Below are 15,094 nucleotides of genomic sequence, written 5' to 3'. Positions count from 1 at the left end.
TTCTCTTGACCAGTATCTAACGTACTGTTCTAAGAGTTTACATATATTCACTCAATCTTGAAAACCTATGAGTTAGGTACTACTATTCTCTTTATAGATAAGGAAACTGAGACATAGGCTAAAAAACTTGCCCAGTTTATATATCGAGCAAGTGACCATGGTAGATTATGAACTCATCAGTCTGGCTCCATAGGCTGTGTTCGTAATCATTAGTCATGATCCTTTAGGTCTTTCCACGTTCTTGACTTTATAATTCCTAAGCTGTTTATCTGTTTGCACTTCTTGCCAAGTGACTGTGTATGCTGAAATTAATGATGTGATAATTCATTGCATATAGGAGAAAGATGTCCGGAAGTGGAAAGAAGAGTTACTAGACCAACGACGTAGGATGATGGAAGAGAAATTACTTCATGCTGAATTTAAACGAGAGGTGCAGTTACAAGCAATTGTTAAAAAAGCACAAGAGGAAGAAGCTAAGGTATAACTTAGGTGCTTTGAACGTTGAATTAGTTACTTGAGAACTTTTTCCGTTGTTACACGAGAAGCTAATGTTTATCAAATGTTTATCCTGTGCCAGAATAACAGTATTTTTACATGCTCATTTGTTACTTATTATGTTCAATATCGTATTCTTACAATAATCCTATGAGATATGTATTACTTTTTACAGGTTTAATGAAGTATAATTCACAGACAATAAATAGCACATATGTGAAGCATCAATTTGTTAAGTTTTGACATATATATTCCTGAAACCATCAGTACAGTGAAAATAATAAACAATTCCATCACCCTCAAAAGTTTCTTTATACCTCTTTGTAATTCATTCCTTCCTCCAACTCTGTTACCACGCAATTGCTGATCTGCTTTTTGTCACTATGGATGTTAGCATTTTCCAGAATTTTATATGAATGGAATCATAGAGTATGTACTCTTTCTTCTGGCATCTTTCATTCAGCATAGTTGTTTTGAATTTTATCCATGCTGTTGTGTATCATTTCCTTTTCATTGCTGAGAAGTATACCATTGTGTAGAAATACCATAGTTTGTTAATCCAGTCACTTGTTGATGGACATTTGTTTTCATTCCAGTTTTTGGCTGTTATAGATATAGCTGCTGTGTAAATTCATATACAAGTCTTTGTGCAGATGTGTGCTTTCATTTTCTCTGGTAAATACCTGAGATTGGCAGAGTCTTATGATAGGTTTAACTTTTAAAGAAACACTTTATATACTCTTACCAACAGTGGATGAGAGTTCTAGTTAGCCACATTCTCACCAACACTTGACATGGTTACATACTATAATTCTAACCATTCCATAATAGTCTTTATGTATAGTGTCTGATGGTTTTAATTTGCTTTTTGAACATCTTTTCATGTGTGTACTTCCTATCTGTAGCTCTTATTTGGTACAGTGTTTGTTCAAATATCTTTGTTCATTTTTTAAAGTTAGGTTGTTTGGTTATTAGTCAAACAGTTCTCTTTTTCAGCTTTTTTGAGATGTAATTGACAAATAAAATAGATATTTACATGGTGATTTGATATACATATACATTGTGAAAGGATTTTCCTCATCCAATTAATTAACATATCCATCACCTCACATATTTATCTTTTGTGTGTGTGTGTGTGTGTGTGTGTGAACATTTAAGTTCTACCCTCTTAGCGTATTTCAGTTATATCAATACAATACAGTGTTATCGACTTTAGTTACCATGTTATACATTAGATGCTCAGGTTTCATTCATCTTATAATTAAAAGTTTGTCCCCTTTTACCAATCTCTCCCTGTTTCTATCTGCCTTCCCCCGGCCTGTGGCAACTACTTTTCTGTTCACTCTTTCTTTGCATGTTTTGAATTGAAGTATAGTTGATTTATAATATTGTGTTAGTTTCAGGTGTACAGCATAGTGATTCAGTATTTTTACAGATTATACTCCATTAAAAGTTATTACATGATAATAGCTGTAATTCCATGTAATAGCAATATATCCTTATTGCTTATCTATTTTATACATAGTAGTTTGTATGTCTTAATTCTGTACCCCTAATTTGCCCCTCCCTTCTCCCCTCTTCCCTTTGGTTACTACTGGTTTGTTTGTTTTCTATATCTCTGAGTCTGTTTCTGTTTTGCATATATATTCACTTGTATTATTTTTTAGATTCCAATTATAAGTGATATCATACAGTTTTTGTCTTTCTCTGTCTGACTTACTTCACTAAGCATAACGTTCTCTAGATCCATCCATGTTGCTGCAAATGGCAGAATTTTGTTCTTTTTTATGGTTGAGTAATAGTCCATTGTATATATATATCACATCTATTTTATCCATTCATCTGCTGATGGGCATTTCAGTTGGTTCCATATCTGGACAGAAAATCAGTAAGGCAATGATGGTCTTAAATGATGCAATAGACTAGTTGGACTTAATAGATATCTATAGGACATTATATTCAAAAACAGCAAAATAAACATTCTTTTCCCATGTACATGGAATGTTCTCCAGGATAGATCACACACTAGACCACAAAACAAGTCTCAGCAAATTTAAGAGGATAGAAATTATGTCAAGCATTTTTTCCAACCACAATGGTATGAAACTAGAAATCAACTACAGAAAGAAAAATCTGTTTTGATGAGTTTCACTTTTTCTTTTATATTCCAAATATAAGTGATACCATGCAGTATTTATCTTTCTGTCTCTGGCTTATTTCACTTAGCATAGTACCCTCCAGTTTCATCCATGTTGTGGCAAATAGCAGGATTTCTTAGAGGACTTTGTATATTTTAGATATTAATATCTATGTTTTGCAAATATTTTCTCTCGGTCTGCAGATTGCCTTTTCATTTTCTTAAAAGTGTCTTTTGAAGTTTTAAAAATTGGAGAGGTCCCATATATTGACTTTTTTTTTTATACTTTATGTTTTTCTGTTCCCTATTTAAAAAATCTTTACATGAACTTAAGGTCACTAAGATTTTCTCTTAAGTTTTCTCTAGAAATTTTAAATTTTACAATGAGGTCTATGTTCCATTTTGAGTTAAGTTTTTTATATGGTGTGAGGTAGGGCTGAGGTTCATTTTTTTCATATGGTTATATAATGTTTCAGTATCAGTTGTTAAAGAGACTATCTTTTGTATAATAAATTGCCTTAGACCCTTGTTGAAAAGCAATTGGCTATATATGTGTGTGTCTATTTCTGATTTTCTATTCTGTTACATTTATCTTTATAAATAACACTTTATCTTCATTATTGTACCTTTATAATAAGTCATGAAATCAAGAAGTATAAATCCTTAAGTTTTATTTTCTTCTAAAACTATTTTTGCTCTTTTAGGTTCTTTGCATTTCCATGTAATTTATAGGATCAGCTTGTGAATTTCTACTCCTCCCCCCCAAAAGAGGCCTGCCTGTATTTTGATTAGAATTGCATTGAATATATAGATTAATCTGGGGGAGACGTATCATCCTAATGATATTGAGTATTCTGAACCATATATCTGATGGCATATATCTCCATTTATTTTGGTTTATATATATTTTATGAAATTTATCTGCAGTTCTTATTTTTAATGCTGTTGTCAATAGTATCTTGTTTTAAATTTGTTTCTAATTGTTTGCTGCTAACTTATAGAAACACATTTGATTTTAGTGTGTTACCTTATATCCTACAACCCTGCTAAACCTACTAGTTCTAGTTTTATTTCTTTTTTTCCTGTATGTTTTTCATTTTTTAATCTCCCTTTATTGCATTAACCAGTACTAGCACAATGTTGATTAGTGATGAGAACCAATATCATTGCCTTGCTCCTAATTTTAGGAAGAAAGCGCTCAGTCTTTCACCATTAAGTGTGATATTAGCTGTAGATCTTTCATAAATGTTCTTTATCAGATTGAGGAACTTCCTTTCTATTCTTAGTTACTAAAATTTTTACCATGGACTTTGAATTTGGTTACCTGCTTTTTCTGCATTTATTGAGATGATATTATGTGTTTTTTTAAGATCTTAAAATGGTGAATTTCAGTATTTGATTGTCAGATGCCAAAGTAACTGTGCAATTCTGGGATAAACCTCACATGGTCATGAAATAATATCAGTTTTATATTTTGGTGTGCTTCATTTGCTAAAATTTTAAGAATTTTTGCATCAGTGTTTGTGAGGGATTTTGATCTTTTTTTTTTTTCTTTTCTTATAATGTCTTTGTCTGCTTTTGGTAACAGAATATGCTGGCCTCCTAAAGTGACTTGGGAAGGGTTCCATCCTCTTCAGTTTTCTAAAGTAGTTTATGTGGAACTGGTACCATTTCCTCCTTAAATTTTTTGTGGAATTTACCAATGAAGCTGTCTGGGCCTGGGGTTTTCTTTGTGGTTGAGTTTTTTTGCTAAAAATTCCATTTTTTTAAATACATAGGGCTATTCATATTATCTCTTTCTCTTGTGTAATTTGTGTCTTTCTAGGAATCTGTCCATTTCCTTAATGACTAACAATATTGAGCATCTATTTATGTGCTTATTGGCTATTTGTATATCTTCCTTAGAAAAAAGTCTATTCAGAGTCCATTGCTCATTTTTTTTAATTGGGCTGTTTGTCTCTTTGATGTTCAGCTGTAAGAGTTCTTTGTATATTCTCAATACTAGTCCTTTATCAGATACATAATTTGCAGATATTTTCTCATGCTGTGTAGGTTATCTTTTCACTTTGTTGATAATGTTCTTTGCACAAAAGTTTTTAATGTTGATGAAGTCCAATTTATCTATCTTTTGTTTTATTTTTTGTACTTTTTGTGCTAAGAAATTATTGCCAAATTCAAAATCATGAAGATTTACCTCCATGTTTTCTTCTAAGAGTTTTATGGTTTTAGCTTTTATATTTAGGTCATAGATACATTTTGAATTAATTTTTATATACAGAATGAGGTAAGGGGGTCTGCCTTTATTCTTTTGCAGGTGGATATCATTTGTCCAAGCACTGCTTCTTGAAGACACTATTCTTTCCCCAGTGAATGGTCTTGGCACACTTGCTGGAAATCAATTAGCCATAGGTGTACAGGTTTATTTCTCTTCTCTCAGTTTTATTCCACTGGTCTATACGTCTGTCCTTATGCTGGTATCACACTGTTTTGATTACTGTAGCACTTTAGTAAGCTTTGAAATCAGGAACTATACTCCTCCAATTTCATTCTTTTTCAATGTTGTCTTAGCTCTTTGGGGTAACTTGCAGTTAGGATGAGGATAAGCTTTCCATTTCCATAAAAAAGTCCATTGGAGTTTTGTTAGGATTGCATTGAATTTTTACAGTGCTTTGGGGAGTATTGCCATCTTAATATTAGATCTTCCAATCCATGAACACAGGATATCTTTCCAGTTAATTAAATCTTCCTTAATTTCTTTATGGAGTGTTTTCTAATTTTCAGCACACAAGCCTTTCACCTTCTTGTTTAAATTAATTCCTAAGTATTGATTGTACTCTTTTGGAGGTGAGTGTAAATGGAATTGTTTTCTTAATTTCATTTTCAGGTTGTTTATTTCTAGTGTATAGAAATACAATTGATTTTTATATATTTATCTTAACTCCTGCAACCTTGCTTGAACTTGCTCATTAATTGTAATAGCTTTTTAGTGGATTCCTTAAGATTTTCTATATTCAAGATCATACCATCTGCAACTAGAGATGGTTTTACTTCTTCTTTACCAATCTGTATGGCTTTGATTTTTGTTGTTATTGTTGTTGCTTATTGCTCAGGATACAACCTGCAATACAATACTGAATAGAAGTGGTAAGAGCGGACATCCTTGTCTTGTTCCTGATCTTTGGAGTGGGGGGCATTTAGTCTTTCATCATCAAGTATGATGTTAGGTATGGGGTTTTCATAGATACCCTTCAAAGATTGAGGAAGATCCTTTTTACTCCTAGTTTGTTGAGTGTTTTTATCATGAAGGAGTATTAGATTTTGTCAAATCCTTTTTCGCCATCTATTGCAAGAATAATGTGGTTTTGTCCTTTGTTCTTTTGATATTTGCTGTGTTACATTAATTGAATTTCATATATTTTATATATTTGTCTAATTTTTTAGTTTAAGGTGGGAGGGTGCATCTGGACCCTATCACTCCATCATAGCTGGAAGTGGAAATTCTGAACTATGTATTATTTTTATATTTTAGAGGAGCAGTCTGAAGGCAGATTGTTGATGGTCATATAGCCAGAATTAAAATCCTGATGTTTGTGGTTCCAAAGCCTATGCTTTTACCACTGTTCTTATTATTGGTTTAGTATTTTCATTTTGTGTTCTTTTTTTATATGACTTGTATGAATTTTGATCTAATTGCCTAATATATTTACTTTCATTATAATCTCATTAAACCAAAGTGGCTCCTATAAACATATTAACCCAAGCTATAGTTTAAATAATTTCCATCAAGATAAGTGGTTGACTGCTGGTTGTTTTTACATAAAGATATCAGCTACCATTTGCAGTTTTAAAAATTCTTAGTTAGGTTCACTGAGTTAAGAGTCTGTACTAAGATTTTTGCTAATATGAAATTCTGCTTTAAAACCCTGCTACCAACTGCTGCCCTATTGGTTCTCTTAATTTTCATTGCTTTCTCTTCGATAATCTCTGAAACCCTCTTTTGAAATGTATTATATCTACAAAGAAAATAAAAATAGACAATCTAGGTTTTTCTTGTTCTCTCATTCATTTAAATATTTTATGAGTGAATTGTTCTTAGTATAATTACATAAATATCTTAAAAGTTTGTGTGAAACATTGCCAATTACTTTCATCCCCAGACATTTTAATCTATGAGACAAAACCTCCTCCTACCTTTGGATTTATCACATGCCAATATTTCCCAGTCTTGCCTGATTATAACAGTAATATGAGTTGTTAAAAAGAGAGTTTTCCAAGCTTTGCAGGGTTTTTTCAGTAATGCTAGAGTGGCCCCTGAGGAGCTTTATTTTTTTATAAGCCTCCCAGGTGATTTTTATGATCAGGAAATTTGGTTCCACATATATCAAACAGTTGCTCCTTCTTCAGAAGTAATTTTTCATCATTATAGTGAGGACTGAAGTCTCTGGAGTTAGATAAATTTGGATTCAGGTCCTGACTCTACCATGTAGTACCTGAATGGTCTTGGGTGTTATTTTAGCCTCTCAGCCTATTTGTTGATCTGTAAAATAGGAATAATCTTACCTACATCTCAAAGAATTGCTGAAAGGATTACATTAGGTTGTGCATATTGTGAAGCAGTTAATGCCGTCCTTGGTATGCTGTAAATACTCTGTAAAATATTAGAATTTCATAGAATGCCACATCCTATTTGTGTTCCACTTCCTAACTTTTCCTTAAGTCCCTAATGCATTTCTATTGTTTTATTACTAATCCAGAAGTTCTAATAATCCAGTGATTTAAAATATACTTAAGTTCCACTAGAACTTAAGAATATGTCCTTGAGACATACCAAATATATTTATTTCAGTCCTGTGTAAGATATAAGTTTTTCCATATATACTTTTTTGTGAGTTCTTGGCATAAATTAACAGTCATTTCAAATGTCTTAGTTCTTTTTTGGATACACAGATGATTGAAAATAAGTCATCTACTATTTAGTTGATAGTGATTATTATTACAGGCAGAGATATTTAGCACCTGATTTTATCATTTATTTAATAGTATAAAAATGGCTTTTATTTTCAGTTTCTTAATGGTCTCATTGATAGTTTTTCAGATGCAACGTGTCTACTCATAATTACAGGGTTTTGGGGGGTTTTTTGAGGAAAAGACATCTTTTTCCTTATTTATGGCAGTAGCCTTTTCCTTGTGCTGTGTCCTCTTGCCTGCTTTTAAAATTTGCTTCATCAGTTATCTTCTTGTGCCTGCTCCTTTGCTTTCTTCCTCTAGACTGACTACTTCCACCTGTTCTATAGATTACCTATTCTTTTCTTTTGTAAATCACTAGATGCCTAGAAAGAGCTGTCTGTGCTCATTTCCACTACCTCATCACTCCTGTCTTCTTGAATTCCTTATGACACCATTTTTCCTCTGTGCTATACTGTACTTTCCTTTCAGAATGTTACTCTGTTATCACTATGTTTAAAAGCCTTTTCTGGATCTGTTCATTATCAACACTGTTATGTATTTTTTTCTAGAATACTTTCTTCTGTGCTACCTTGGTTTTCCTTCTGCTTTCCTAACCAATGCTTTACTATCTTCCCTTTTTCTTTTGCTGCTTAATGTTACTGCCTTCAGTCCACTTCACTTATTCCTTTCCTTGAATATCACAATCATTCTCATTGCTTCAGATATCCTCTCTGTAGTGACTCCTAGGTCTGCATTTTAACCCCACCCTCTCAGTGAAGCTCTAGACTCAATTACCTATTGCTTGATGATTGTATCCAGTGAAACTCATCAGCTTACCATCCCTGTATCCCAAATCATTTGCCTTTCCTGAAATTCATGTTTCAGATGAATGGTATCACTAGTCTCCCATTAATCTAGACTTGGAAAGCTTGTGATCATTTATCAATATTTGCAGTTGTTATTCTTGCCTTTTGTCCCTACTCCCTTCAAATTAATCTTTCTTAAGGACATTATTGTATTACCTCTCAACTTAAAAACCTTCAGGGACTTTCTCTTGTCTTTAAGTCTTTGTATAAATGCATTACTCTAGCTTTCTTTAGTTCTGTTTTATATGTAGAATAGTGGCCATATTGTTATAAAAATGGTTTATTCTCATTTTAAAGAATTCGAGCAATATGTAGCAAAGAAAACTCAAAATCCCACCCTCAGAAATAGCTACCATTTACATTATAAATACTCTTCCAGAAATCTCTTTAGAATAATGTTTAGATTGAATGAATAGATAACTTTATAAAATAGAATTATACTATCAGGCTTCCCTGGTGGCGCAGTGGTTGAGAGTCTGCCTGCCAATGCAGGGGACACGGGTTCGAGCCCTGTTCTGGGAAGATCCCACATGCCGCAGAGCAGCTAGGCCCGTGAGCCACAACTGCTGAGCCTGTGGGTCTGGAGCCTGTGCTCCACAACAAGAGAGGCCACAACAGTGAAAGGCCCGCACACCGCGATGAAGAGTGGCTCCCACTTGCCGCAACTAGAGAAAGCCCTCACACAGAAATGAAGACCCAACACAGCCCAAAAAAAAAAAAAAATTAATTAATTAATAAATAATAAAAAGAATTATACTATCCAGGGTACTTCTTAATAAGAAGTATTCATTTCTATTTTAGTTCCATTTTAAGATAAGGAAGTGACGTGGAAGTAAAATTGAGGGACTTATTGAATTTGTAATAAATGTTTCTTTATCACAAGATCTCCTCCCAAGAATTTTCATAGTTTCATTATTTTTACATTGTTAAGGTTTATAACATTTACATTTTGCTCTGAAACTATAAATTCCACAGTTCAGTTTTCCTACTATGTATGAATGGATGCATAGCTTGCCTAATCCTCCATTCATGAGTTCTTTGTCTTGACCTGGTTGGCTGGATTTTATTAACAAGTGATTTTTTCAGGAAGAGGTTATTGTGCTCTATTCCTTGAGTTCTTAGGTATCAAAGGCCTGTGGCATTTCAGAGTACATCTTGGCTAGAGATCAGATTCATGGTTCAGAATATCTTTCCTTCAACGTTTTGTAGGCATTATTCCATGTTTTTCTAGCATTACCTAATTCTGTGGAGAAGCCTGAGGCCAGACAAATTTTTTCTCCCTCTTTCTCATAGATGAGTTGCATTTACTGCCTGGAAGCTTAAAAAATTTGTGCTTGTTCCTTAATGTTTTGTGATTTAATAAGGATATTCTCGGTGTTGATCTTCTGAATAAATTCTTCATGAAATAAAGTGGGCTTTCTCAATTTTCAGTATTTCTTGTTTTCAGGGAAAATTTTCTGTATTATATATTGGAATATTTTGTCTTTCTTAACTTTACAGATACTATTCTTACATTAGGTCATCTTAACTTGTTCTCCATGTTCAAAAGTTATTACTTACACATAAATTTTCATTTTAAAATCCATATTAACTGTGATTATAACAAGCCTTTCCTCTGTTAGTGATTTGATTTTTTACCATCTTTGCTCTGTTTCATGCTTTTTCTAATTTAATTAATTCTGTGATTGTGTTACTTTTGTCCTAAGTTTCCTTAACTCTCTAGTCTTCCTTTATTTTATCATGTCATTTTATCATCTTTTTTGCACCTTTAAATTCAGGTTCGTGTTGACTTCTTTTACATTACAAAGTGTGCCTAGGAGATATTCTGCTGTTTCTTTGGTTATGTTTTCTTCCAGTTAATTTCCAGGAAATGTCTTATTTATTTATTTATTTATTTACTTACAGTTTGATTGAGATATCATTGACATATCAAAATTGTATATATTAAGGTGTACAACTTGATATTTTGATATACATATACATTGTGGGATGATCACTACAATCCAACTAATTAAAATATCTGTTACCTCTACTTAGTTACTAAGTGTGTGTGTGCGCGCGCACATGCTAAGAAGATTTCAGATCTATCTTCTTAGCAAGTTTCAAGTATATAGTACAGTACTATTAACTATTATCACCATGCTGTACATTACATCTCCAAACATATTCAACTAGCATAACTAAAATTTTGTAACATTTGACCAACATCACAGATTGGATTTTTTATGCTGCTTTTGCACATTCTTCCCTCTGAATTTTATTTTATTTATTTTGTCTGGAGCATTAGGTCCCATTTCTTTTTCTTCCTTCTTGATTATGTTTAACATGTGACCCTTGATACATTATGATTAATTTTCCTTGAGTGTACCTGTTTGTCTTATACTTTCAGTATACCTTCAGAAATGATTATATTGTTAATTTACTTACGAAAGTAGTTACATGGGATGGAGTTTGGGAAATCTTTGCTAGAACTGTATTCAAACTTTCTTGTTTCACTTTGTAACATATCTAGTGATAGGTTTTATTTCATCCAACATGGATTCCTGGCATCTATACTTCTTTCAGAGAGAGTAAGCTCCAGTGTTTGTTTACTTCCCTATTTCACTCTACCTTTTTCACTGTGGCATGCCTTCCTTCTGGCTTTCAAGAATGAGAAATTTGACCCCAACAGACATTTTCCATTTTTTTATCATTAGCTGTACTTTACTCATAAAAACTTTACTCTCCTTTACCATTGATCTATATTTCTGTTTTTGTGCCAGTACCATACTTCCTTGATTACTGTAGCTTTGTGGTATAGTTTGAAGTCGGGGAGGCTGATTCCTCCAACTCCATTTTTCTTTCTCAAGCTTGCTTTGGCTATTCAGTGTCTTCCACGTTTCCATATGAATTGTAAAATATTTTGTTCTAATTCTGTGAAGAATGCCATTGGTAGTTTGATAGGGATTTCACTGAATCTGTAAATTACCTTGGGTAGTACATTCATTTTCACAATATTGATTCTTCCAGTCCAAGAACATCGTATATTCCTCCATCTGTTTATGTCTTCTGTGATTCCTTTCATCAGTGTTTTATAGTTTTATGAGTACAAGTCTTTCGCCTCCTCAGGCACGTTTATTCCTGGGTATTTTATTCTTTTTGTTGCAATGGTAAATGGGAGTGTTTCCTTAATTGCTCTTTCTGATGTTTCATTGTTGCTGTATAGGAATGCCAGAGATTTCTGTGCATTAATTTTGTTTCCTGCAACCTCATCAAATTCATTGATTAGTTCTAGTAGTTTCTGGTGGCATCTTTAGGATTTTCTATTTACAGTGTCATGTCACTGGCAAACAGTAACAGTTTTACCTCTTCTTTTCCAATTTGTATTCCTTTTATTTCTTTTCTTCTCTGATTGCTGTGGCTAGGACTTCCAAAACTATGATGAATAAGAGTGGTGAGAGTGGACATCTTTGTCTTGTTCCTGATTTTATTGGAAATGATTTCAGTTTTTCACCATTGAGTATGATGCTTGCTGTGGTTTTATCATAAACGGCCTTTATTATGTTGAGGTAGGTTCTCTCTATGCCCATTTTCTGGAGAGTTTTTATCATAAATGGGTGTTGAATTTTGTCAAAAGCTTCTTCTGCATCTATTGAGATGATCATATGGTTTTTATTCCTTAATTTGTTAATCTGGTATATCACATTGATTGATTTGCATATATTGAAGAATCCTTGCATCCCTGGGATAAATCCCACTTGATCATGGTGTATGATTCTTTTAATGTGCTGTTTGATTCTGTTTGCTAGTATTTTGTTGAGGATCTTGCATCTATGTTCATCAGTGATATTGGTCTGTAATTTTATTTTTTTGTGATATCTTTTTCTGGTTTTGGTATCAGGGTGATGGTGGCTTCATAGAAAGAATTTGGGAGTGTTTCTCCCTCTGCAATATTTTGGAAGAGTTTGAGAAGGATGGGTGTTAGCTCTTCTCTAAATGTTTGATAGAATTCACCTGTGAAGCCATCTGGTCCTGGACTTTTGTTTCTTGGAAGATTTTTAATTATGGCTTCAATTTCATTACTTGTGATGGGTCTGTTTATATTTTTTAATTCTTCCTGGTTCAGTCTTGGAAAATTTTACCTTTCCACGAATTTGTCCATTTCTTCATGATTGTCCATTTTATTGGCCTATAGTTGTTTGTAGTAGTATCTTATAATCCTTTGTATTTCTGCGGTGTCAGTTGTGATTTCTCCTTTTTCATTTCTAATTTTATTGATTTGAGTCCTCTCCCTTTTTTTCTTGATGAGTCTGGCTAAGGGTTTATCAATTTTGTTTATCTTCTCAAAGAACCAGCTTTTAGTTTTATTGATCTTTGCTAATGTTTTCTTTGTTTCTATTTCATTTAATTATGTTGGTGGGAGTGTAAATTGATATAACCACTATGGAAAATGGTATGGAGGTGTCTTAAAAAACTAAAAATAGAACTACCATATGACCCAGCAGTTCCACTACTGAGCATATACCCTGAGAAAACCATAATTCAAAAAGAGTCATGTATCACAGTGTTAATTGCAGTACTATTTACAATAGCCAGGACATGGAACCAACCTAAATGTCCATCGACAGATGAATGGATAAAGAAGACGTGACACATATATACAATGAATATTACTCAGCCATAAAAAAATGAAATCGAGTTATTTGTAGTGAGGTGGATGGACCTAGAGTCTGTCATACAGAGTGAAGTCAGTCAGAAAGAGAAAAACAAATACTGTATGCTAACACGTATATATGGAATCTGAAAAAAAAAAGGTACTGATGAACCTAGTTGCAGGGCAGGAATAAAGAGGTAGACATAGAGAATGGACTTGAGGACATAGGGTGGGAGGGCAAAGTGAGAGTAGCATCAACATATATACACTACTGAATGTAAAACAGTTGGCTGGTGGGAAGCAGCAGCGTAGCACAGGGAGATCGGCTCGGTGTTTTGTGATGATCTAGGGGGGTGGGATAGGGAGGATGGGATGGAGGCTCAAGAGGAAGGGGATATGGGGACATGTGTATGCGTATGGCTGATTCACTTTGTCGTGCAACAGAAACTAACACAGTATTGTGAAGCAATTATGCTCCAATAAAGATCTATTAAAAAAAACTGTACTCTCTAGCAAAACTTGACTGTTTAGACTCAATATATGTGAAGTTGAGGATGAGGTATATAGTTTACTACCTTGTACCTAGTTGTCACTTATTTGGTGTATGTTAAAGAAAAATGATTTGTTTGTTTACTTTAAGTTTTGTCATCTCAAACTCATTAGAATAATGTACAAACCTATTAAAACTAAATGTAACTTGTATAATGTCAAATCACAATGATATTAAGTAACTTTATAAAATGGTTTCTATAAAGATCTTAATTTGTCTCTTAAAAACATTTCAGTGGAGGCCTAAATAGACATTTCTCCAAAGAAGACAATATAAATGGCTAACAGGCACATGAAAAGATGCTCACCATCACTAATTATTAGAGAAATTCAAGTCAAAACTACAATGAGGTACCATCCTACACTGGTCATAATGGCCATCATTAAAAAGTCTACAAATAACAAATGCTGGAGAGGGGGTGGAAGAAAGGAAACCCTCCTACAAAATTGGTGACCATGTACAGCCACTATGGGGAACAATATGGAGGTTCCTCAAAAAACTAAAAATAGAGTTGCCATATGATACAGCAATTCCACTCCTGGACATATATCTGGATAGAACTCTAATTCAAAAAGATACATGCACCCCTATGTTCATAGCAGCACTATTTACAGTATCCAACACATGGAAACAACCTAAATGTCCATTGACAGATTAATGGATAAAGAAGATGTAAACATATACAATGGAATATTACTCAGCCATAAAAAGAATAAAATAATGCCATTTGCATCTACGTGGATGGACCTAGAGATTATCACATTAAGTGAAGTAAGAAAGAGATGACAAATACCATATGATATCATTATTTGTAGAATCTAAGCTATGACACAAATGAACTTATCTATGAAACAGAAACAGACTCACAGACATAGAGAACAGACTTGTGGTCACCAAGGGGGAGGGTTGGATTGGGAATTTGGGACTAGCAGATGCGAACTATTGATATTATATATAGAATGGATAAGCAACAAGGTCATATTGTATGGCACAGGGAATTATATTCAATATCCTGTAATAAACTATAATGGAAAAGAACATATGTATATGTATAACTGAATCACTTTGCTGTACACCGAAACTAACATAACATTGTAAATTAACTATACTTCAATAAAAAATATTTCAATGGCAGACCTTTACTCTAAATCAGGGGTCCCCAACCCCCAGGCCGCGGACCATTAGCGGTCCTGTGGTCTGTTAGGAACCAGGCCATACAGTAGGAGGTGAGTGGCGGCCAACCAAGCGGCTTCATCTGCTGCTTCACATCACTTCCGTTACCACCTGAACAGCGCTTGCATTACCGCCTGTACCATCACTCGCATTAATGCCTGAACCATCCTCTCACCACCCCCGTCCGTGGAAAAACTGTCTTCCACGAAACTAGTCCTTGGTGCCAAAAAGGTTGGGGACCACTTCTCTAAATCACTTCTTACTGCAGCCTATGGGTTTGTTATGTACACTGG

At 33.7% G+C, this 15,094-nt stretch overlaps 1 protein-coding gene across 10 annotated transcripts in view; it reads left to right on the top strand.

Annotated features, from left to right (window-relative positions):
* SCAPER (S-phase cyclin A associated protein in the ER) overlaps positions 1-15,094 on the top strand; it is a 498,644-nt gene that overhangs the window by 184,042 nt on the left and 299,508 nt on the right. For all 10 annotated transcript variants that reach the window (XM_060096948.1, XM_060096953.1, XM_060096954.1 and 7 more), the window contains one exon: positions 338-478. In XM_060096948.1, coding sequence (XP_059952931.1) covers positions 338-478 — 141 coding nt within the window. The remainder of the gene's footprint in view (positions 1-337; positions 479-15,094) is intronic.

Source organism: Mesoplodon densirostris, chromosome 4 (genome assembly GCF_025265405.1).
Source record: "Mesoplodon densirostris isolate mMesDen1 chromosome 4, mMesDen1 primary haplotype, whole genome shotgun sequence".
Lineage (NCBI taxonomy): Eukaryota > Metazoa > Chordata > Mammalia > Artiodactyla > Ziphiidae > Mesoplodon > Mesoplodon densirostris.
The sequence above is the reverse complement of the archived record's forward strand: the minus strand, read 5'-3'. Positions and strand labels throughout refer to the sequence as shown.